The sequence below is a fragment of the Lactuca saligna genome, chromosome 9 (assembly GCF_052625555.1).
Source record: "Lactuca saligna cultivar CGN05327 chromosome 9, ASM5262555v1, whole genome shotgun sequence".
NCBI lineage: Eukaryota > Viridiplantae > Streptophyta > Magnoliopsida > Asterales > Asteraceae > Lactuca > Lactuca saligna.
In genome coordinates this window covers 36,395,548-36,419,636 of record NC_136425.1, presented here as the reverse complement: position 1 = coordinate 36,419,636, position 24,089 = coordinate 36,395,548, and the positions used below count along the sequence as shown (strand labels likewise).

The 24,089-nt window shown below is 39.8% G+C and overlaps 2 protein-coding genes and 1 pseudogene across 2 annotated transcripts; 1 reads left to right on the top strand and 2 right to left on the bottom strand.

Moving 5' to 3' along the window:
- Positions 1–1,565: 1,565 nt before the first annotated feature.
- Positions 1,566–3,592, bottom strand: LOC145015714 (putative (S)-N-methylcoclaurine 3'-hydroxylase isozyme 2). Its single transcript, XM_078974187.1, has 2 exons — positions 2,506–3,592; positions 1,566–2,418 (listed from the first exon to the last, which is right to left on the bottom strand). The coding sequence occupies exons 1-2, from the start codon at positions 3,379–3,381 to the stop codon at positions 1,813–1,815; spliced, it is 1,482 nt and encodes a 493-aa protein (XP_078830313.1). The 5' UTR covers positions 3,382–3,592; the 3' UTR covers positions 1,566–1,812.
- A 12,090-nt stretch (positions 3,593–15,682) lies between these two features.
- On the top strand, positions 15,683–17,687 carry LOC145016214 (importin subunit alpha-1b-like). The gene is made up of 5 exons (XM_078974600.1): positions 15,683–15,822; positions 15,897–15,960; positions 16,883–16,996; positions 17,079–17,206; positions 17,303–17,687. Exons 1-5 carry the CDS (start codon positions 15,683–15,685, stop codon positions 17,685–17,687), a joined length of 831 nt encoding a protein of 276 aa, XP_078830726.1.
- A 4,268-nt stretch (positions 17,688–21,955) lies between these two features.
- LOC145018078 (putative (S)-N-methylcoclaurine 3'-hydroxylase isozyme 2 pseudogene) lies at positions 21,956–23,637 on the bottom strand (annotated as a pseudogene).
- Between the last annotated feature and the right edge of the window lie 452 nt (positions 23,638–24,089).

Genomic DNA, 24,089 nt, shown 5'->3' with positions numbered 1-24,089 from the left:
TCTTCGACCAACTACAGGGGGTATCTTGGTTTACCAAGATAGACTTGCGTTCAGGCTTCCATCAGATGAGGGTCAGATACGAGGATGTATAGAATACTGCTTTCCGAACTCGCTATGGCATTTACGAGCTCGTGGTGATACCCTTCGAGCTCACCAATGCTCCTGCTGCGTTCATGGACCTCATGACCCGCGTATGCAGACCGATGTTGGATTAGTCTGTGATAGTTTTCATTGATGACATCTTGGTTTATTCCGAGACACGGGGGCAACACGATGAGCACTTGAGAGAGGTGTTGGATACCTTGAGGAGGGAGGGCTTGTACGCCAAGTTCTCCAAGTGTGAGTTCCGGTTGCGCGAGGTGCAGTTTCTTGGGAACCTTATAAACTAGAACGACATTTTGTTCGACTCGGCCAAAGTAGAGGCCATGATGAGATGAAAGGTTCTGAAGTCTCCATCTGAGATTCGGAGTTTCCTGGGATTGGCAGGCTATTACCGGATATTCATTCAGGACTTCTCCAAGATAGTCGTACCCTTGACCCAGTTAACGAAGAAAGTCATGGTTTTTCACTGGGAGCCTAAGCAGCAGACAACATTTGAGACATTGAGACAGAAGCTTTGTGAGACGCCGATCTTTGCCCTACCAGAAGGCATGGGGGATTTTATAGTATACTGTGATGCGTCTATTTCAGTTTTAGGCGTAAAAGTATTACTTATTTTCAACTGGTCTAATTAATACAGACTTCTTGTCCATTTTTTTTTTGTTTGAGCAGTGACCTGAAAAAATTCTCTCTTAAACATGTTTTTTCTAAACTTGAAAATCTTTATATTTATTCATCCACTAAGAAAGTTTTTTATTTATTTATTTTTTTAGATTTGAAGCTTTATAACTAAAATGTAGTAGTCAAAAGTTAATTAACATAAGAAGATATACAAAAATGGGTCCCTAGAAATTTAAAGGTATTCGGCCATCACTCAAACTGCTCTACCTGTTGGCACGACCGTGTTTAAATTCTTGAAAAAAATCATGAACTCTCCTTGCTTGTGGTTGTCTACTTGTAAAAGCGGGGTTTGGGTGTAATATCGCTAAATTCAATTTGGATGTCGGTAATATAACATTCTCATTGCTTTTTGGAGTGATTATTGGGTATGTGCGTCTCCCCTCTCATGTATTTTTCCAATTCTCTTTGATCTAGAATCCACCAAAACATACCCATTTTTTAATAGATGCTTGGTCTCTAATATCCGATTTAGTGGATTTGGAACTAGAGAAGGCCCATTAGGCCCAATTTGGAATCAAAGGAGCTGGAGCAAATAATTAGGTTGATTTGAATCACACATTTAATGTCCTAGTTTAACAAAAAAAACATTGTAATGTCCTTTTCGAAAACTAGGACAAATTCAATGGGTTTTTTGAATTGATAAGTACACCTACTCATATACCTATTTAATTATATTTATAAATCTATATCTTTTGTCCAAGGTTAAGACACATTATTGATACACCAAATATGATATTAAATCATTAGTCTACTAAATTTTAGTTTAAATAAGCTACATATTCAACTTTAGCTATAAATTTAGAATAGAACGTTGATTGAAAATAAAATAGAAAAATCCAAACAATAACATGCTTTCTAAAGCAAACATCACTTCAAAGGCAACATTTTAAGATGTAATCGCAGCACATCTTACTTCTTAATTATTTAATTACAACATAAACAAAGGCCTTCCAGTTACACGATGAATATTATCATACACACACTTGGTTATCAAACCCATTCCATGATGTGGTTCAACAACTCTTCAACCGATCAACGGAGCTTGAAAGTTACATGTAATGGTTCTTTCTTGTACAATGGGAAATCCAAAGCATCATCCATGTTAAGGTCTTCGGGATTCATTGTGTCATTCACGAGGAACAAGTCAAAGTTTTGAATCAAAGAAGCCACAGATAGGAGTATTGTCTTCGATGACAACGCTTCTCCGGGACACATTCTTCTCCCAGAACCAAATGGCAGGAATTCAAAGTCTTTACCTTTGTAACTCATCTCCGATCCCACAAATCTTTCAGGTTTGAAGCTCAAAGGGTCATCCCAGATCTTGGGATCACGACTGATAGCCCATATGTTAACCATCAGTTGACTATCTTTTGGAATCGTGTATCCCATCACCTCACATGTTTGCATAGCTCTATGAGGTAGAAGAAGTGGTCCTGGAGGATGCAATCTTAGGGTTTCCTTTAAGCATGCTTCCAGAAATGGAAAATGAACCAAATCTGACTCTTTCACTACATTCCCATCTATCTTTTTCCTGACTTCATCCCTAACCTTTTGCATTACCTCTTGGTTTCTGAGAAGCTCCGCCACTAACCACTCGGTGGTAAAATTCATCGATTCAGTCCCAGCCGTAAACAGCTCCTGAGATAGAAAACGACGACTTAAATGATTGCGCATCAACTTCAATGTGTGTGTGTGTGTGTGTATGAGAGAGAGAGAGAGAGAGACCTGCATCATAGCGTTGATTTGTTGATGTGTACTACCTTTTTCAATTAAAATATCAGTGAAATCTTGTTGATCGGATGATGTATTACTTCCGTTTCTTTTCTTTTGGAGGATATTCTCCCAAATAGTTCCAAGCTCATGTTCTATGATTTGAACAACCTGTTTTCTCCAGCCTTGTAGATCCCATCGACCAAATATCGGATATAAATTTGCTAATTGTGGTTGAGCACCCAAGGTAGAAAGTCTTCTTACAGAGTCCTTAATCCCTGCACCTATACCATTGCCTTCGAAGTCCACAAGATCTATCGATAACAACGTATTGCCGATGATGTTGGTGGCAGTTACAAGCATGACATCTTTTATACCGATACTAGAATCACCTTTTGAAGCTATGTACTTCACCATCTCCATAACTTTCTTCTCTCTCATGTCCACACGAGATTCCAAAGCTTTGCTTGAAAAAATCTTTGATGCATAAAGATTTCGGATTTTCCTCCAACCATCACCCGTTCCTGATGAAAAGACAAGATTCATATTGTGAACAATCGATTCCTTACCTTGAAGCAATCTTGGTACATCTCGACCAGCAAGCAGATGATCATGGGTCTTGAGAATCTCGGAAGCTGCAGAAGCTGATGATCCAACAATGGTGATTTGTTGACCAAGGCGAAGCGTCATGAGTGGTCCATGTACTTGGGCCATTTCTGCAAGTCGAATATGAGGAATCTTTCCCATTTGGAAAAGGTTGCCTACTATTGGCCATGGATAGGGACCTGGTGGAAGTGGTTGCTTTTTCGAAGATTTAATCATACGAAAGAAGAAGATGATGAAGAAGAAAAGGAGCGACCAAGGAATCAAGAACGTGATCATCTCATCCATTGTAACTCTTCCCAGATTGTTTTCGGAAATGCTAAGACTGTAACAGATTGGAAGTAAAGATTCGTTGATCAAAAAATAGAGGACATTTATTTCCTTTTTGCTTGGGATTGATTTCACAAATACCAGGAGTATCTAACAATTTGCAAGAAGCTTAGACATGGTAGGCAAGTAGATGAGAATTATTGTCAATGGTAATATTGACAAATAGGTAGCAAACAAATTATCTTCAAAATCTTTTATGTTTACTTTATTTAGTTATATTAAATATTGTTCATATATATTATAACAATTATACATATCATGCGCTACACATGGTGCAAATATATATATATATATATATATATATATATATATATATATATATATATATATATATATATATATATATATATATATATATATATTGTATGAATGCATGATCAATTTTTATCTATTAGATTTAAAAGATTAAAGGTTAAAATATGATAAATTCTAGTCCATTAAATTTAAAAGATTAAAGGGTTAAAATATGAATGTACACATTGTGAACCTGTACTTGCATTTACTCTATAATTACATTTAATTAATTTTAACGGCAAAATTGTAAGAATGGTAAAAATATATATGAAACGTGAGATTTTCATGGATATCAATTTAAATTACAATTTAAGTATTGTAATAAATTTTTACACAGTAGTCAAAAAAATATGAAACATATTTCATTCTTTAAAAATTAAGTTTTTTTTTTTAACTATATAAAATTAGATTTTTTTTCTTCATCGTGGGAACACTTTAGAGTTAATTGTTGTGACTTATTTTATGTCATTGTTATGCTTACAAATTACAATCTTTTAACAATTTGCATGGTTGATACAACGTTAAGAATTAACTTTTTTAAAATAAAGCTACTTATATATCATGAAAATGGTTAAGAGTCAATTTTTTTAGTGAAATGATAATGCTTGATGATAAGAATGATTACAAATGACATTCTCGTAAGACATTGTTATGAATAAGACATTAATTACATGGTCATAACTGACATTCTTGAAGAATAGGTTAACATTCTTGAATAAGAGTTTAAAATTCTCTAAGAATAGTGTAACAACCGGATTTTTCAGGTATCTTGTATATTTGTATTTTTGGTGATTTGAGAGGGGACTCGACGAGTTGGAGCTCAGACTCGCCGAGTAGGGACGCGGATCTGGTCGCGGGATCGCGCCTGGACTCGGCGAGTCCAGGATATGGACTCGGCGAGTCAACGTTGTGTAATGAAACCCTAATTTCTCGGGTTTGAGACCTATTTAAAGGGCCTAATGGCCGTCATTTGTGCTCACCAGTCCCTTGAGTGAAACCCTAATCGAGTGTGAGCATTTGGAGCTAAGTAGGAGGCCATTATTGATCTTGGAAGTATCATTGTTGCAAGGAAGGAGAAGAACTAGCCAAGGGAAAGCAAGTGGAGCCACTTCTGAGGGTTTGGAGTCCAGAGCATCACTATTGTGGTAATAATTTCGAGTTATCTTCTTCCTTGTTGTTGTTTATCTAGATTTAGGGTTTGTTGAACCCTTTTATGGCAAGATCTAGTGTCCTCTTGGTCCCTTATGAGGTTTGAACCATAGATCTGGACCCTTAGAGGTCCAGAGTGTCCCTTTACCCAAGCTTTTTGGGAATCAATGGAGGCTTTGGATTGGAATCCTCATGCCTTAAGTCAAAACTCCATTTATGAGCCATGGGGTGTGTTATGGGCACCAAGATAGAAGCTTTACGTGATGAATCAGTCTAGGGAGGCCAGATCTATAGATTGTGGAAGCAGATCTGACCTTAGAAGCAAGTTGGAGTGGTTGCATGGCATGGACTCGCCGAGTCTGTTCATCAGACTCGGCGAGTAGTTTAAAGATTGCCTTGGGATTGCTCAGTGAGTGGTCCAATCGAGTCATGGGTAGACTCAGTGAGTCAGGGTGAGTTGGAGAGGGATGACGAGTGGACTGAGTCAAACTGGGACTCGCCGAGTTGTTCTTGAGATTCAGCGAGTTGAGTCGGGGTGGCCCCGCGATTCTTTCAGGTGAAACTCGTCGAGTAAGGGGGGGGGGGGATACTCAACGTGTAGTAAGGGGATTTCATAGGGTTGGTGAAAACGTCTAGACTCGCCGAGTCGCCGTAGCACTCACCGAGTCCGGTCAAAGTTGACCGTTGACCGTTGACCGTTGACCAGAGTTGACCTGTGTTGACTTCTTAGGGATAGTCAACCTTAATGATATAAAGTGTTAATTAGAGACATATAATGTTATAGGAGGATTAGAGCTCGGAGGATCGAGCACGAGGGATTTCCAGGATTCGTGAGATACCGAGATACGCGAGGTGAGTCTTCTCACTATACTTTACCTTGAGTAGGTAATCAGAGTTATGTGATAGAGTATTTGTATGCTATGTATGTTATGTGTTGTACTGCATTATTTCTATGTGATTTATGTGGTGCATGTTTATCAGAGCTAGAACCTGAGGGTTCACAGAGTTTGGGTGCACGGACCCACAGAGTTATAGCCTCGAGTGGCTAATATGTGTTATATGTGGTATTTTGGGGAACTCACTAAGCTTTGTGCTTACAGTGTTTGATGTTATTGTTTCAGGTACTAGTGACGACTGCGGGAAGGCGCCGACTTGATCCGTACACACACACTCGGAGTTTTCACATTGTGATATTGGGATTTTGTATTGATCTATATTGGATAATTAATATGGTTGTTTGATGAATATTAATCAAATTATGTTTTATAAGAAAATTGAAAATTTTGTTTTGAAATTTACGGTGTTACAATTTGGTATCAGAGCCTTGGTTTGAGGGATTTGGGTACACCTTCGGGAGTATTTGAACTCAAACTGAGGAATTGGAAAGATATTTTCAAAAGAAAACCTAACTTTTCTAAGAGTAAAAGATTTTCTTGAAAAAGAAACAAATTCCAGGAAGAAACGTGTGTACGATCAGTCAGCGCCCGAACGGTGAATTCCCAAAATACCTTTATATTATGTAATATTGATATTGATATGATGTATCTGCATGATAGAGTAGGCTAGGTATTGCTAATAGGACTAGAGTGGCCTGATTTGTGATGCCTTAGCCTAGGGAGGGGTGAGCTGCTATGAGATGCTTGAGAGTGAGTAGGTAGCAGCGAGGGGCTTATGTGAGATCTATTAGAGAGTGGTCTACGCATGATAGAGTACTTGGGAATTGGGATCCGAAGAAGAAGATTTGGGGTGTGTACTGAGATGGTGTGGACAGTAGTATTGGGCCCGTACTACTGAAAGCACAGGGGCGGTGCACAGTCCAAATAAGAATCTTTGGATACCAAGAATCAACGAGGGGTGGATTGTCGAGTGTAAGAATGCTCGAGTGAATTCTAATTTATCGCATGTTGTATTTCAGAGGTTGATCATGGTGAGGACACGTCATATGCCGGAGGGTGCCGGATCTAGTGATGAGGAGATTCGACAGATCATTCATGAGGAGGTGGCTGCGGTCATCAGGGCTGAGATACCAGAGATGTTCGGATCTATTAAGACCGCGCTGATTGAGACATTTGACGAGCGTTACGCCGCTCTTTCTGAGGCTGCTGTTGCAGCGGCTACCGCAGCGATCGCTGCGGCGAGACCCCAGGGAGGTGATGCGTCACTGTTTCGGGAGTTCAGCAACACCAAACCACCAGAGTTTGATGGTACATAGGATCCGGTGGCAGCTATGAGGTGGATATCTGATATGGAGGGGTGCTTCTTCACTTGCTCATCTCCTGAGCATCTGAAGGTTCGGTTCGCGCTGAACCAGCTTCGCTTGGGAGCGAAGGACTGGTGGAAGTTTGTGACGGCGCATTTTACGCCTGCTGAGCTTTCGGCAGTGACTTGGGAGAGGTTCACTACCATGTTCCGGGATGAGTACGTTCCCCAGGTGGAGAGGGAGCGTTTGGCACAAGAGTTTCTAACCCTCAAGCAGGGTACTGAGTCAGTTACAGCGATCACGAGGATGTTCCATGAGAGGGAGATGTTCTACCCTGAGCACGTGTCCACTGAGCAGGCAAGTATGAGCCACTACCTGAGCATTTTGAGATGGGATATTCGGGAGTTCGCCGTGAACTCCTCGTATCGTACATTTGCTAAGCTTCAGGCAAATGCCCGGAAGAGGGAGATTGAGCTTGAGACACAGGCCAGGGAGGAGGCAGAGTCTCTGGGGAGGGATCGGCGGCCGGCACAGTCCCAGCCGGCAGCCAAGCGGGCCAAGCCCGCTGATCCCAAACCCGGGAGCCAGAAGGGCCGCACTTGCGGGAAGTGCGGCAAGGGTCATGATGGAGTCTTTCGAGCAGGATCTTGCTACAAATGTGGCAAGGAGGGGCATATGGCCAAGGACTGCCCTAAGGGGTTTGCAGTGTGTTTTCACTGCAACCAGACCGGACACCGGAAGGCGGAGTGTCCGCTGTTGCACGGAGCATCTCAGGGATCTGCTCCTGCCGCCATCAGAGCTACAGAGAGTCGGCCTGTGAAGGCCGAGGCACCGAGAGCTCGAGGGAGAGCCTTTCAGCTGACTGCGGAAGAGGTCCGCGCTGCACCCGACGTTGTGGCTGGTACGTTTCCTTCTATATATTTATTTTGGTGTTGAGATATTACGCTTATATTATGTTATGCATAGGTACCTTCCTTGTGAACTCTGTGCCTGCTTTAGTGTTATTTGACTCGGGTGCGAGTCGGTCTTTTGTATCTTTGGCCTTTAGTCAGCATATCAGTGTTAGCCGTGAGGCATTGAGTCGGCCTCTGCGGGTTTCCATAGCTGCCGACAGAGTGATTTGTGCCACGGAGGTCCTCCGGGGATGTGTGTTAGAGATTTTTGGGGTTGAGTTTCCGATCGATCTGGTTCCTATTGCGATGGGTGATGTCTGTGTCATAGTGGGGATGGACTGGTTGAGTCGATTCGGTGCGGTTATCGACTGCGAGCGTCAGCTGGTGACCATACGAGATCCTAGTGGGGGAGTTCGGGTACACGTTCTGGATCAGCCTTTTGTTCGGCCGCTAGGGCGAGGCAGTGTTTACAACAGGGCTGTAAGGGTTTTGTGGCGTATGTGATGGATACGCGAGTGATCTCCGAGAGATCGAGTTCAGTGCATGAAGTTCCGGTGGTGCGTGAGTTTCCAGATGTTTTTCCCGAAGAATTACCGGGTATGCCTCCCGTGAGGCAAGTAGAGTTCAGTATTGATTTGGTTCCGGGAGCCGCGCCTATCGCTAAGGTGCCTTATCGTCTTGCACCTCCAGAGATGCAAGAGTTATCCTCGCAGCTTCAGGAGCTGCTGGGGAAGGGGTTTATTCGGCCGAGTAGCTCGCTGTGGGGAGCACCCATTCTGTTCGTGAAGAAGAAGGACCGCTCGAATCGAATGTGTATTGATTACCGAGAATTGAATAAGCTGACGGTCAAAAACCGTTACCCGTTGCCGAGGATCGACGATTTATTCGATCAGTTACAAGGAGCATCTTGGTTCTCCAAGATCGATTTGAGGTCGGGCTATCATCAGGTGAGAGTGCGGGACGAGGACGTCCAGAAGACAGCATTCAGGACGCGTTATGAGCATTATGAGTTTGTGGTGATGCCTTTTGGGCTCACCAATGCCCCGGCTGTGTTCATGGACCTCATGAACAGGGTATGCAGGCCGATGTTGGATCGGTCGGTGATTGTATTCATCGATGATATTCTGGTATATTCGAGATCTAGAGAGCAGCATGATGAGCATTTGAGGGAAGTTCTTGGGGTTTTGAGATCGGAGAAACTTTATGCAAAGTTTTCCAAGTGCGATTTCTGGTTGCGGGAGGTCCAGTTTCTGGGGCACCTCGTTAATTAGAAAGGGATATTAGTTGATCCGGCTAAGGTTGATGCGGTGATGAGTTGGGAGGTGCCAAAGTCATCCTCTGAGATCAGGAGCTTCCTTGGGTTGGCAGGGTACTATCGAAGGTTTATCAAGGATTTCTCCAAGATCGCAGTGCCACTCACCAGATTGACCCGGAAGGGTGTTACATTTTTATGGGGTCCCGAGCAGCAGACCTCCTTTGAGACGCTTCGCCAAAGGTTGTGCGAAGCTCCGATATTAGCTCTTCCGGAAGGGATGGAAGATTTTGTGGTATTTTGTGATGCATCGATTTTAGGGCTGGGAGTAGTGCTGATGCAGAAGGGACATGTGATAGCATATGCATCGAGGCAGTTGAAGCCTCATGAGACGAGATATCCCACACATGATTTAGAGTTGGGGGTAGTGGTGTTCGCCCTTAAGATTTGGCGACACTACTTGTATGGGGTTCGTTGTACGATATACACGGACCATAAGAGCTTGAAGTACTTGATGGATCAGCCTAACCTAAATATGCGGCAGAGGAGGTGGTTAGATGTGGTCAAGGATTATGATTGTGAGATCCTGTACCACCCAAGCAAGGCTAATGTGGTAGCCGACGCGTTGAGCCGCAGGGCGGAGAGTACTCCACTGCGAAATGTATGTTTGAGATTGACCGTGATAGCTCCAGTTCTGGACGCCATTCGTGGGGCACAGGCCGAGGCTGTGCATCCGGAGATGCAGAAGATAGAACGGGTCGTTGGTTTGGTTTCAGAGTTCGTTTCGGATAGTCGAGGGCTTATGACTTTTCAGGGCCGGATTTGGGTACCGTTTGTGGGCGGTACGTGTACTACATTGATGGAGGAAGCTCATAGATCGGAATTTTTGATCCATCCCGGGGCTACGAAAATGTATTTGGATTTGAGGAAAGAGTATTGGTGGCCTTGTATGAAGAGGGACGTCGCATGGTTTGTCGAGAGGTGTTTGACCTATCGAAGGGTTAAGGCCGAGCACCAGAGACCGTATGGCAAGTTACAGCCATTGGAGGTTCCCGAGTGGAAGTGGGAACAGATCACTATGGATTTCATCACCAAATTGCCGAGGACTGCCAGAGGAGTTGATGCAATTTGGGTGATTGTGGATAGGTTGACGAAGAGCGCTCACTTTCTTGTCATCAGTGAGAGTTCTTCGGCGGAGAAGTTGGCGGAGGTTTATGTGAGAGAAGTGGTATCTCGGCATGGGGTGCCGATCTCGATTGTTTCGGACCATGATGTGCGCTTCACTTCCCGATTCTGGAAGAAATTTCATGAGGAGTTGGGTACTAAATTGCATTTTAGTACCGCATATCATCCCCAGACAGACGGCCAGAGTGAGCGGACGATTCAGACGCTTGAGGACATGCTTCGAGCATGTGTATTGGATTTTGGGGGTAGCTGGGATACGTATTTACCCTTGGCAGAGTTTTCCTACAATAACAGCCATCATTCGAGCATCGGTATGCCGCCCTTTGAGCTGTTGTATGGTAGGAGGTGTCGGACTCCCATTTGTTGGGGTGAGGTTGGGCAGAGAGTGATGGGCAGTACAGAGATCGTGATTCAGATGACCGAGCAGATACAACAGGTCAGACAGAGGTTATTGACCGCCCAGAGCCGACAAAAGAGTTATGCGGACAAGCGCCGATCCGAGCTTGAATTTCAGGTCGGCGACTTCGTTCTCCTGAAGGTTTCTCCTTGGAAAGGAGTGATTCGGTTCAGGAAGAGGGGCAAGTTGGGGCCCCGATTTATAGGTCCATTTCATGTGATTGCGAGGATAGGCTGGGTAGCCTATCGGTTGGAGTTGCCAGCAGAGTTGGGACAGATTCACGACACTTTTCATGTGTCACAGCTGAGGAAGTGTATAGCCGATGAGTCGGCAGTGGTTCCGTTAGAGGATATTCAGGTGGATGCAAGCCTGAATTATGCCGAGAGACCAGTGGCCATCCGGGATCGGAAGATCAAGGTTCTGAGAAATAAGGAGGTACCTCTAGTGCTGGTCAGTGGCAACACCGGAGGAGATCAGAGATGACCTGGGAGCCAGAGCGTATGATGCAGGAGCAACATCTGGAGCTGTTTTTAGAGCGAGACTTCGAGGGTGAGTCTAGTCCTAGTGGGGGAGAGTTGTAACAGCCGGATTTTTCAGGTATCTTGTATATTTGTATTTTTGGTGATTTGAGAGGGGACTCGGCGAGTTGGAGCTCAGACTCGCCGAGTAGGGACGCGGATCTGGACGCGGGATTGCGCTTGGACTCGGCAAGTCCAGGATATGGACTCGGCGAGTCAGCGCTGTGTAATGAAACCCTAATTTCTCGGGTTTGAGACCTATTTAAAGGGCCTAATGGCCGTCATTTGTGCTCACCAGTCCCTTGAGTGAAACCCTAATCGAGTGTGAGCATTTGGAGCTAAGTAGGAGGCCATTATTGATCTTGGAGGTGTCATTGTTGCGAGGAAGGAGAAGAGCTAGCCAAGGGAAAGCAAGAGGAGCCACTTCTGTGGGTTTGGAGTCCAGAGCATCACTATTGTGGTAATAAATTCGAGTTATCTTCTTGTTGTTGTTTATCTAGATTTAGGGTTTGTTGAACCCTTTTATGGCAAGATCTAGTGTCATCTTGGTCCCTTATGAGGTTTGAACCATAGATTTGGACCCTTAGAGGTCCAGAGTGTCCCTTTACCCAAGCTTTTTGGGAATCAATGGAGGCGTTGGATTGGAATCCTCATGCCTTAGGTCAAAACTCCATTTATGAGCCATGAGGTGTGTTATGGGCACCAAGATAAGAGCTTTACGTGATGAATCAGTCTAGGGAGGCCAGATCTATAGATTGTGGAAGCAGATCTGACCTTAGAAGCAAGTTGGAGTGGTTGCATGGCATGGACTCGCCGAGTCTGTTCATCAGACTCGGCGAGTAGTTTGAAGATTGCCTTGGGATTGCTTAGTGAGTGGTCCAATCGAGTCATGGGTAGACTCAGTGAGTCAGGGTGAGTTGGAGAGGGATGACGAGTGGACTGAGTCAAACTGGGACTCGCCGAGTTGTTCTTGAGATTCAGCGAGTTGAGTCGGGGTGGCCCCGCGATTCTTTCAGGTGAAACTCGTCGAGTAAGGGGGGGGGATACTCAACGTGTAGTAAGGGGATTTCATAGGGTTGGTGAAAACGTCTAGACTCGCCGAGTCGCCGTAGCACTCACCGAGTCCGGTCACAGTTGACCGTTGACCAGAGTTGACCTGTGTTGACTTCTTAGGGATAGTCAACCTTAGAGATATAAAGTGTTAATTAGAGACATATCATGTTATAGGAGGATTAGAGCTCGGAGGATCGAGCACGAGGGATTTCCAGGATTCGTGAGATACCGAGATACGCGAGGTGACTCTTCTCACTATACTATTACCTTGAGTAGGTAACCAGAGTTATGTGATAGAGTATTTGTATGCTATGTATGTTATGTGTTGTACTGCATTATTTCTATGTGATTTATTTGGTGCATGTTTATCAGAGCTAGAACCTGAGGGTTCACAGAGTTTGGGTGTACGGACCCACAGAGTTATAGCCTCGAGTGGCTAATATGTGTTATATGTAGTATTTTGGGGAACTCACTAAGCTTTGTGCTTACATTGTTTGATGTTATTGTTTCAGGTACTAGTGACGACTGCGGGAAGGCGCCGGCTTGATCCGTACACACACACTCGGAGTTTTTATATTGTGATCTTGGGATTTTGTATTGACCTATATTGGATAATTAATATGGTTGTTTGATGAATATTAATCGAATTATGTTTTATAAGAAAATTGAAAATTTTGTTTTGAATTTTACGGTGTTACAATTTGTAGGATCTGTTCGCCACCCAAGGTGAGTCTTCTCACTATAATTATCTGTGTTATAAGTTGTGTATGACCAGAGGGTCTTAGTATATTATTGACCAGAGGGTTTCAGTACATATAGACCGGAGGGTCTTAGTACACTATCGACCAGAGGGTCTTATTTGTTTATTATGTGTTATGTGTTATCGTGCATAATGTCTTTGTGACTTATGTTGTTATGGTAATATGTGTATATATTGATCTTATGTGTTTATTAGAGTACAACGATATCCTGCATTATGTCTACGTGAATTATGTTGTGTATTTATTATGAGCTTATAGAGTTAGGACCGGAGGGTCCATTAACTGGAGGGTCCCACTGAGACACATTGATCGGAGCGTCTACAGAGTTATAGCCTCGAGTGGCTAATATGTATTTGTGGTATTTTGGGGAACTCACTAAGCTTCGTGCTTACCGTGTTGTGTGTTATGTGTTTCAGGTGTTTCTCAGGGTCACGGGAAGGCGACGGTTCGATTGTACACACGTGATAAAGAGTTATCTTTTGGAGGATCCTGGATTATTAATTTAACTATTATGGAATTATGTTTTGTTAATTGATTATTGGGATTTTTGTGGAATGTATTATGAGAATTTTTGTAGTTTAACATGAATTTTTTTTTTGAAAAATCACGGTGTTACACTCTCTATCTCTTCCTTCCGTCGAACACTAGGCTAGAGCCTCAATACTTATATCTTTATATTCGATCACAAGCAAACGAAAATAAGACAATGAGGGTGTTTGGAATTTCATTGAAAAACAACTTATCGACTTTTTGAAAAAAAGGTGTTTGACAATATGAAAAAGACTATTAAAATAATTTTTCATCAACCCTTCAAAAAAGAGATTTCAGTAAGCTAGGATTTCTAACTTTTCAAAACACCTTATGACTTTTTGGATTGTAAAAGACAAATATTGCTTAAAACATGTATAAGCTAATACAAACACTTTTTGAAAAACAACTTATACACTTATTGACTTTTTCTATCACAAATCTAATCCAAACACTTTTTTAAAAATCTCATTTTCTCACAATCATAAGTCAATAAGTCAATAAGTCCTTTACCTAAAATTCATTTTGAGGATTAAGATGATATCTTAACACTACTAGAATATAGGCCTTTAATGACACGCAAATCATGACACTCAATGATTTACGATACGCAAAAACGTGTGTTCTAAAAATAATATCATCTCTTCTAAAATTTAAAGGATTTAGAACATGCATTTTTGTGTGCCCTTAAAATTAGTGTACGAACAAAAAAAAATTAAAAACACGGAAGACACTCAGCATAAAAGGCGTATCATCTAAGCATGTCGTTTTATAAAATTTTCATCAAACATGCGTTCTCCATCTTTAACAGATGAGGGGGAAATCAAATCCCAAAAAATTAAAACCCCCACCTTGTTTCTCATCTCCTACCAGCGGAAAGCCCCATTTCCTTTCCTTGACCTAATTTATCAAGCTCTGCAAATTCTATGGCTACTTTAAAATCTATAGTTGAATCGGATCCAACCATACCTTTGCCCAAAATTCTTTAGATATGGTGTGCCTCCAGCTTTTATCTTCACATATGGCCCATCTTCACATAATCAACAAAGATACTAGGGCTTTGAACTAGACCTCACAAAAGCCTTGGTGCTCACAGCAGCTTCTCCCGCTTACTATGCGTCTCTATTTCTTCCTCTCACACCGGCGATTTAGGGCCATCCCTATTTCATATCTTCTGGTTGCTAGAGCCTGGAAGTTATTAAAGAAACACAAAATCATCGTATTCTTATCCTCTTCATGTTCTCTTCCGCCGACCACCCTAAGCCGGTCAAAAAAACCCTCTGTTAGAAACCCTAAGTCGTCGCCGCCTTAATTAGTTCATCCATCGCCCACCAGGCGTGTTCTTCTCCAGCATCAAGCAGCACCAACCATGCATTCTGTTACTCCATATACAAATTCTTTTTCCTCCAACCCTCTTGCCGACCACCCCTTCTCCTCCCCCTTGCCGGTACTCTTCTAGCCCTTTTTTTTTCTTTTTGAAAGCAGATGTATGTTTGGTGAAAGAAACATTACCTTTATGCAGAAATCAGTTGTTGAATGTTTATATATAGATATGTGTATATCGTTTGCTCCATTTCATGTTCTTTTCTACATTTGGCACAGATGTTGATAAGTTTTCTCAGGTCCAAGTACTCGCTTCCCGAATGTCCCTTTCCTTGCCGCCAAACCACTAGCTTGCTCGCATTCTAGAAACGGTAGCTTCCGTGCCCTTCCTGCCTACTGAAATGGATGTGAATGATCGTGACAGGATGAAAGCACCCTCACTATTAGAGAGATAGTAGGCAGTAGACATAACATAACCCTAGATGCCAAGAGGAGTGGGCAAGGTTGGACCGGGTGTAAAGGATGAGACTAAGGGAGGTTGACTGGGGAATTTCTTCCAAAAGAATAATAAGGAGTTGTTTAAGCGTATTTTAAAATGTGTTTCCGGGCTCACCTATCTAAATTTCAGCGAGATAGGGTGCGGATAGGTGGTGAAAATATTTTAAGCTAATTATTTTGGCTTAATTCTATGCAAAACATCTCATTTATGGTGCAAAACACCCCAGTTGGAAGAACAAGAGTTTCAGAATCTAAACAGGTTATGGAAAGTATCTGTAACCTCTCAAGATCTTCGGATGATTGGCAATATATGGGGATCGACTGTCTTCTGTTACTTCTTCATGTCAGGTAAGACCTACGTATCTCACATTCTCTGACTTTTGTGTTATTACATGTGTGTAATTGGTCATTTGGAAATATAGTTCGTCTTTTCTATCAAAAATATCAAATGAATTCGCCAAAAGGAAGAGATTTTCATTTTTGATGGTTAGATGAACCAAGATTGAACATAAACACTGAAATCATTTCTGAAACTTCCAAAGCATAGTAATCAAAACTAAATAACCAATTATAAGAATCAATACCAAATAAACTAAATAAAACTTGAGAAAACGCCATACACTATTACATACCTGACTACCTATGTTTGACATCGGAAGTCAAGGGTAGATATGATTTTTATTTAGAATAAAATGTCTAAAACAGAACAATATATCATGCAGGCAATTTTGTATTCGAACTTTTTGCACGGTTATATACCATTTTAGAAGATCCTGTAATCAAAAAAGATGGAGATACTAAAATAAAAATATACACACAGTTAACCATAATGGTGGGCCACTTTGTATATGTTTCGACAACTTAGTCCCCACAAAGCTTTTCATCCAAAAATGGTAAAAAGCTAAATCTCACAATGCTATGCTCTAAGTGTAACGTGTAAGCTTTTTGACAGCAACAAAGCAACAAGGACAGAAAACTCAGGAGAGGAAAGGAAGAACTAGTAAAATACAGGCACAAGCAAGTATAATTGGCTACATATAATCTATCAAATTTATGTTTTTTTTTTTTGTGTTTTTATCATTTTTATTTTGTTTTTCGTGTTTCCATGAAGTTCTTGAATACCATGTATGTACAAATTCAATCTACCTTCTGAATCACCAGGTTTTCTATCTTTTTTCTCTTAACAGTCAAGTATAATTTTTATATTTACTGTTCTAATGCTTTGATTTTGATTTGGATGAAACCTATGTTGACAAAAAGTTATATGTATAGATTTTGGTAAAAGATTAACTTAACGCCCAATATCTGTTGAAACTGGAGTCATTGCTCAGGTAAAAACCTTTTCAAATTCTTTTTTATTTAATAAAAACACTTAGTTTATCTTCTTAATGAGCTTAATTAATGACAGGCATATGGTTCCGCAAGAGTGAAGATGGGTAAAACTGAAGTCATACCTTTGACTTGTCGTCTCAACTTGTTGACCATATCAAACATCACTGCTGGCAACAAGGAGCAGATTCAGGTCATAATTTGAAATTTTCATCAAGATTTAAACATCAAACATTATTTTCTTGACTGATATATCTACTTTATGATTTTTACAGACATTCAATGAAGCAAATATCATTGGTCCTCTTATTCATCTGCTTCAAAATGAAGAATTTGACATCAAAAAGGAGGTTGCATCAGCTATCTCAAATGCTACTTCTGGTGGAAGCCATGACCAAATCAAGTGGGATTCATAAACTTAAATTTTCATTATAATTTGTTTAGTATTTACAACATCTCAAAAGCTATATATTTATTGATGATAAAATGGTGGATGCAGATATTTGGTAAGTGAGGGATGTATTAAGCCTTTGTGTGATTTACTGATATGTCCAGACCCAAGAATATTGACAGTTTGTTTAGTGGGGCTCGAGAATATATTAAAAGTTAGTGAAGCAGAAAAGAATTTGGGAAGATCAGGGGATGTGAATCTTTATGCACAGATGATTGATGATGGAGAAGGGTTGGAGAAGATTGAGAATTTACAGAGTCATGATAACAGTGAGATTTATGAGAAAGCAGTGAAGCTTCTTGAGACTTACTGGTTGGAGGAAGTGGATGATGCCATTCCACTTGGCGATGCAGCCGCAACTCAGCCTCCTGCTGGTTTCCATTTTGGAGGTGGTGATGTTTCCGTTCCTTCTGGTGGATTCAACTTTAACTAAGGTAGGTAATAATAATATGTGTTCTTTTGAATACCTTTGGAATGGAATGACTGATTCCGTCGGAATTGAAAAAACATCATGTTTGGTTTGAATTTCATTCCATGAGGGAGGGGTGTTTTTTTTAATACATTGAAGGAAAGGAATGATAATGTTATACTTATAAATTAGTTTTATTTGTATTATCTATTTTTTCTTCAATAAGAAAAATCTTTTTATATTTTTTCTTAAGTTTCAATCAAATCAATCTTTTTCCTAATTAACGTCAAAACAATTATTTAATTATGTTATGTTAAGATTTTATGGTATATAGTTTTTTTATAAACATTTAAGAGCTTTTTTATTTGCTATTTGAAATAACATATACAGTATATAATAAAATGGTTCATTCCATTGGAATGAAAAATAAGTTTTTTTTCTTGATGGAATGGAATTTGATCTTTTTTTTATAGAAGGTAATGCTTTCCATTTTGTTAAGTTGGGGGTGATTCTTTTATTCCATTAGTTTTTTAATATTTTTGAACTTTTTTTTATTATTTATTTATTGATTTACAATATTATTTTCTGAAAATAACTAGATATTAATTCTATCTAGGTTGTAATCAGCTTTTGTTATGTTTGTACTTTGTTGATAGCACTCTAAATTAGGAAGACCAAGTTGTTTAACCCCTGACAAAGGAAACGTTTCCGTATACATCGATTGCAGTCCCATAGCAGCACCACAATACAAGGTTCAAATGACCGTTTTACCCTCACAAAATCTTTCAAAACATGTTTTTGTATGGCAGGAGCTGGAATCAATCTTTCATCTTTGTCAATTGTGGATGGGAGAGTGTGTTGGGATTTATATATTGATGGTCTTGCGATAAATATAGATGGGAATATACTCGTAAACTCAAAACATTTGTTGTTATTATAAGTCCATATCTGTGTGTTTAAATGCAAGAAATAGCAACCAACTTTAATTAATTTATTTATTATTTGGAAAATTATTCTTAATGCAGGCTTCTAGTTTTGGTTCAAATGGATGTTCTTCGATTGTTTCTTCATTCGAAACACCGTGTCCCCAAAACCCTTCAGGAAAGTCTAATCTTCCAGGGTAGATGTCTTTGTTTCCACAACAGATCTAGATAAAGAACCACCTAATGCCCAATTTCATACAGGTAATGGCCAATGGGATGAGTATTTTTTCCAATGTGAAGTTAAATCCCTTTTCATATACTAAAATTACGATAATGTCGTTTTTCTTAGGGCATGTACAAATTACGGCTGGAATATTGGAAAGAGTTAGATTTGTATCGTTAGCTCTACTTGGTCATGTCATTTGGTGAAGAAAACTTCTATTTTGGGGTCATCCACCCATCTTAGGTCTATGGGTGGTCAAACTTGTAATCATTGCTTTGTTTGCTGCATTATCATTGGCCAACATTGTAAGTTTTTTTTATTCAAATATTCTTAATCTGTTTTCAAATAATTTTTCAATTCACACCTCTCTAATATTTTTCAATTTTTCATCTTAATTACTTATAAGGTATTATGTACAAGGATTCAACCTGGTTGAGAGCAACAAATAGTTCTGCTGCCTCGAGACTCATATCTTCAGGTATGATAAGCTTCTGATACAACTATTTATAAAAATTTGAGCTTATGTGGTAATATGTCAACAGTTAAAACATTTTAAAAATATCATTTCTTTTGCAAGGTTATTTTAATAATGTCTCAGAGTATCTCAGAATTGGTCCGCCTCTATATTTTGTTGTGAAAAAATATAATTACAGATATACTTTTCTTTTCTTCTTAATGCACGCTTCTGGTGAAGTTCATTTCAACTTGTAATGTAGACTAAAAGGTTTTTTTTTTTTTTTTTTCACATTAAGTTTTTCTGTTTTCTCAGTTCAATCAGAATCAAGACATACAAACCAATTGTGCTCCATCAATCATTGTGATGCAAACTCCCTTTTGAATGAGGTATGAAAGTGTTAATTACTTGGGGAACCGTTTGGTTGGATTGAATGGAATTATAATGAAAGGGGTAACAGAATGAGTTGTTAATTCTATTCTGAATATTAATGTGTTGATTATGAAAATAGGTATCATGTGGAAACAGAAGCATAAAAATGAGAAGTAGAAACAAGGTGTCCCTTAGCAATGTAGTATTAGGTTATATAGTTAGGGAAAACCTCTTAATAACAATGTACAATCAGATCCCCTTAATACTAATGTATTACAATTTTTGGACATGATGTTATTGGATGAAATTGATTATTTTGATTTATATTTGTTTCCACATTTTTGTCTTATACGTAAATGACTATCTTAAAGACGCGTCGTAAATGTATTCCGTAAATGGTTGTTGAAGTTTATGACACGCAAATACGTGTCATCTTTATTTATGACAGGGGCTTTAATGATACGCAATGCGTGTCGTCTTCCTTTACGACACGCAAATGCGTGTAGTTTTCCTTTATGACAGGGTCTTCCTTGATACGCATTGTGTATCGTAAATGTGCGTCGTAAATGCGCGTCGTCTCTCTTTATGACTGGGCCTTCCTTGGCGCGCATTTGTGCGTCGTCTGAGCCTTTTACGATGCGCAATGAGCGTCGTAAAAGGCTGTTTTTCTAGTAGTGTAAACACCCTCGAAGAATATGGAAGAATTCCTTGTGAGCGTGTGTATTTTTTCTGATTGAATAGAAGATATTGAGTCTTACAAATTATGTGTGTTTGTGTTCGATCTCACCCCTTTTTACTTTTGATTTCTTAAATTGCATGTGAATGGGAATATAGATAGTGGTTGTTGGCGGTGTGCAAAATATAAACGAGGTAAAGATGATGGGAACTATCGTGTGAAGGTGATGAACTGATGGTGTGAATATGGCGTTGAAAGGTTTGGTCGGTTCTAATGGTGTGTGAATATGGTCCCAATGGGGATACAAGGGAGATCGATGGTGTAGGTTGGGTGATGATGGTGGTAGTGGTTATATGGCTATGGTGGTGAAGATTTGAAAGGTTCTTTTATCCATACCAAACTTCTAAAATTCGAGATCCAAAGTCAGTGTTGATCTTATTATCCCCTCCCAGTCCAAAGTCACCTACATGTGTTATATTGAAGATCTAGGTTTCGATTTAGAGCATGAATTTTTTTTTTCCATCTTTTGATTTATGTGCAAGAAATCGATGATATGTGTTCGATTTAGGGCTAAAATATTAGGTGGCATTTTTTTTTGGTTTTCAACTTCTGATTTCTGGGTTGGCGTCAAATATTTCTAGCTTACTTTGTTTCTCTAAATATCTTTTTGAGGTATGAGATCATTTTTTCTGCTTCGGTTTGAAGGAGGGATGGTAATGGTAATGAGAGATACAAATGGAATTGATGATGACGATGATGAGCAGATGGTGAGTGAGGAGGAAGACTTTATACAATTATTTTCAAGGTATGTGAATTTGATTTGTGATCTTGATTTTTATTTGGCAAAATATGAATTTGGAAGTGAATTTGATTTTGATTTTGATTTGCGATGTTGTTTCTAGTTACACAATATCTTATATATATATATATATATATATATATATATATATATATATATATATATATATATATATATATATATATATATATATATTCATTTGATATTGTATTTGTTCTTTTACCTACGATTTTGGTATTAGATTTTGATATTGTATAGCTACACAATTTTGTGCTTTCTGATTTGTAATTCATGTATTTTATTTTGTTTCGGTAGTGGTGGGAGGTGGAGTGTGGGTTGGAGTTAGATGAATGTTGGCGGTGGTGGTAGTGGGTGGCGGATAGGTTGGAGGAAGAGGGTGGGAGGTTGGATATGGAATGAAGGCGATGGATGCGATGTTGAGTATGTTTCATCTACAAACTTTTGGTAAGATCCATATCGGCTTGGTCAAAGTCCATGTAAGCTACACTTTACCGGATGACCACTTCAACTTTCGTAAAATGGTTTTTTGACATAGAATTTTATACTTTAATGGCTTAGAATGCACAAAAAATAGTTTGGTGAGCAAATTAAAAGCATAAGTTTGTAGGGTTTTGATTACAATAACTTATTTTTGTTATTTGTGTAAGACTATAAGTCGTAAAATTATATCTTTTTGAAAATCCTAAAATGAAATATTTTCTTTCGTTGCTATATAAATATGCAAAACAACGCATGATAATAATTTTGATAACATAAGGTGCATTCATACGAACCATTTTAAGATGTAGTCGCACAACATCTTAATTATTTAATGGGATCCCTTATTTAATCACCAAATACACAAACACAAAGGCCTTGGAATTACATGCATATGAGTATATGATCACTATTAACAAGTCTTGAACTACTGACGGGGTTTGAGATTTACATGTAGTGGTTCTTTCTTCTGCATTGGTAAATCCAAAACCTCGTCCATGTTAATGTCTTCAGGATTCATGTTGTTGAGAAGCAACCAGTCAAAGTTTAAAATCAAAGAGGCCACGGCTAGGAGTATTGTCTTGGAAGCCAATGGTTCTCCAGGGCACATTCTTCTCCCAGCACCAAATGGAAGGTATTCGAAGTCTTTAACTTTGGAATTCAACTCCGATCCCATAAATCTTTTAGGTTTGAAGCTCAAAGGGTCCTCCCAGATCTTGGGATCACGACTTATTGCCCAGACGTTAACCAGTATTTGACTATCTTTTGGAATAGTGTATCCCATCACCTCACATGTTTCGATAGCTCTATGAGGCAGAAGAAGTGGTGCTGGGGGGTGTAATCTTAATGTTTCCTTGAAGCATGCTTCAAGAAAGGGTAGATGAACCAAATCTGACTCTTTGACTACATTCCTATCAATCGTTCTCAGGACTTCATCCCTAGCCTTTTGCATTACTTCTTGGTTTCTGAGAAGCTCCGCAACAAACCACTCGGTGGTAGAAACTATAGAATCTGTTCCAGCCGAAAATAACTCCTGAGAATTAACCAAATGAAAAGTTATAAAAGACTTAGTTTTAACTTCAATATTTAAGAGAGAAAGAGAAGAAAAACCTCCATCAAAGCATTGATTTGTTGATGTGTAAAGCCTCTTTCAATCAAAATATCAGTGAAGTCTTTTTGACCCGAGGAAATATGACTTCCGTTTCTTTTCCTTTCGAGGATATCCTTCCAAATATCTCCTAATTCGTGTTCTATGATCTGCATGACCTTCTTCTTCCAGCCTTGTGGATCCCATCGACCAAATATAGGACAGAAGTCTGCTAATTGTGGCTGTGTACGCAACAAAGCAAGTCTTCTTACAGTGTCCTTAATCCCTGCACCTATACCATTGCCTTCGAAGTCCATAACATCCATGGATAATGTTGTATTGCTCATGATGTTAGTGGCAGTAACAACCATGACATCCTTAATACTTATGTTCTCACCACCTTTTGAACGTATGTAATTCACCATCTCCAAAACTTTCGTCTCTCTGATGTGTGCACGAGATACCATAGCTTTGCTTGAAAAAATGTTTGATATGTAGATGTTCCGAATTTTCCTCCAGTCATCACCGCTTTCCGATGTAAAAACAAGACTCATATTGTGAAAAGATGATTCCTTTCCTTGCAGCGATCTTGTTACCTCTCGACCAGAAAGCGCATTATCATGGCTCTTGAGAATCTCCGAAGCCGCAGCAGGTGATGATCCGACTACGAAAATTAGTTGACCAATACGGAATGACATGAGTTGTCCGTGCACTTTGGCCATCTCAGCGAGATGGATATGAGCGTTCTTTCCCATTTGGAAAAGGTTGCCTACGATTGGCCATGGATATGGACCTGGTGGAAGTGGGTGCTTTTTCGAAGATCTTGTTATGCTAAAGAAGAAGAAGAAGAAGATAAGGAGTGAGCAAGGAATCAAGAACAAGATCATCTCTCCGATTCTAACTCTTGCTCGATTAATTCAGCGTGTTCTTTCTTCCAACTAAAAGTCCTGGAAAGTTATGCTTAGAAGACTGTATCGAATAGGAAGCTATGAGTCACTGATAAGAGATCGGGCCGGGAGTATTGTTTCTTTTTTGCTCGTAAATACAAGAAGAGCTTTGATTAATTTCAGTTGTTTGTATAAAGAGTATTTAACAAGAAGAAGTCCACTAAGATGATAGATGAGTAATATTGACACTTGATATTGAAATATAAATGGTTATTTATTTTTTAATTTTTATTTTTAGGATTTTTCTAGGACTGGTAATGAAACGGGTTTTGATCCTGATCCGATCTAAACCCTTAAGAATTATATGGATTTGGAGCATAGTTTTTGATTCGTTTACCCGTTAACGACCCATACTCACTAATCCTTTTATTAAAAGGATCGGGTATGGATCATCACTGATCCGCTTTGTTTATAACCCGCCCCATATAAATTTTGAATTATTGATTT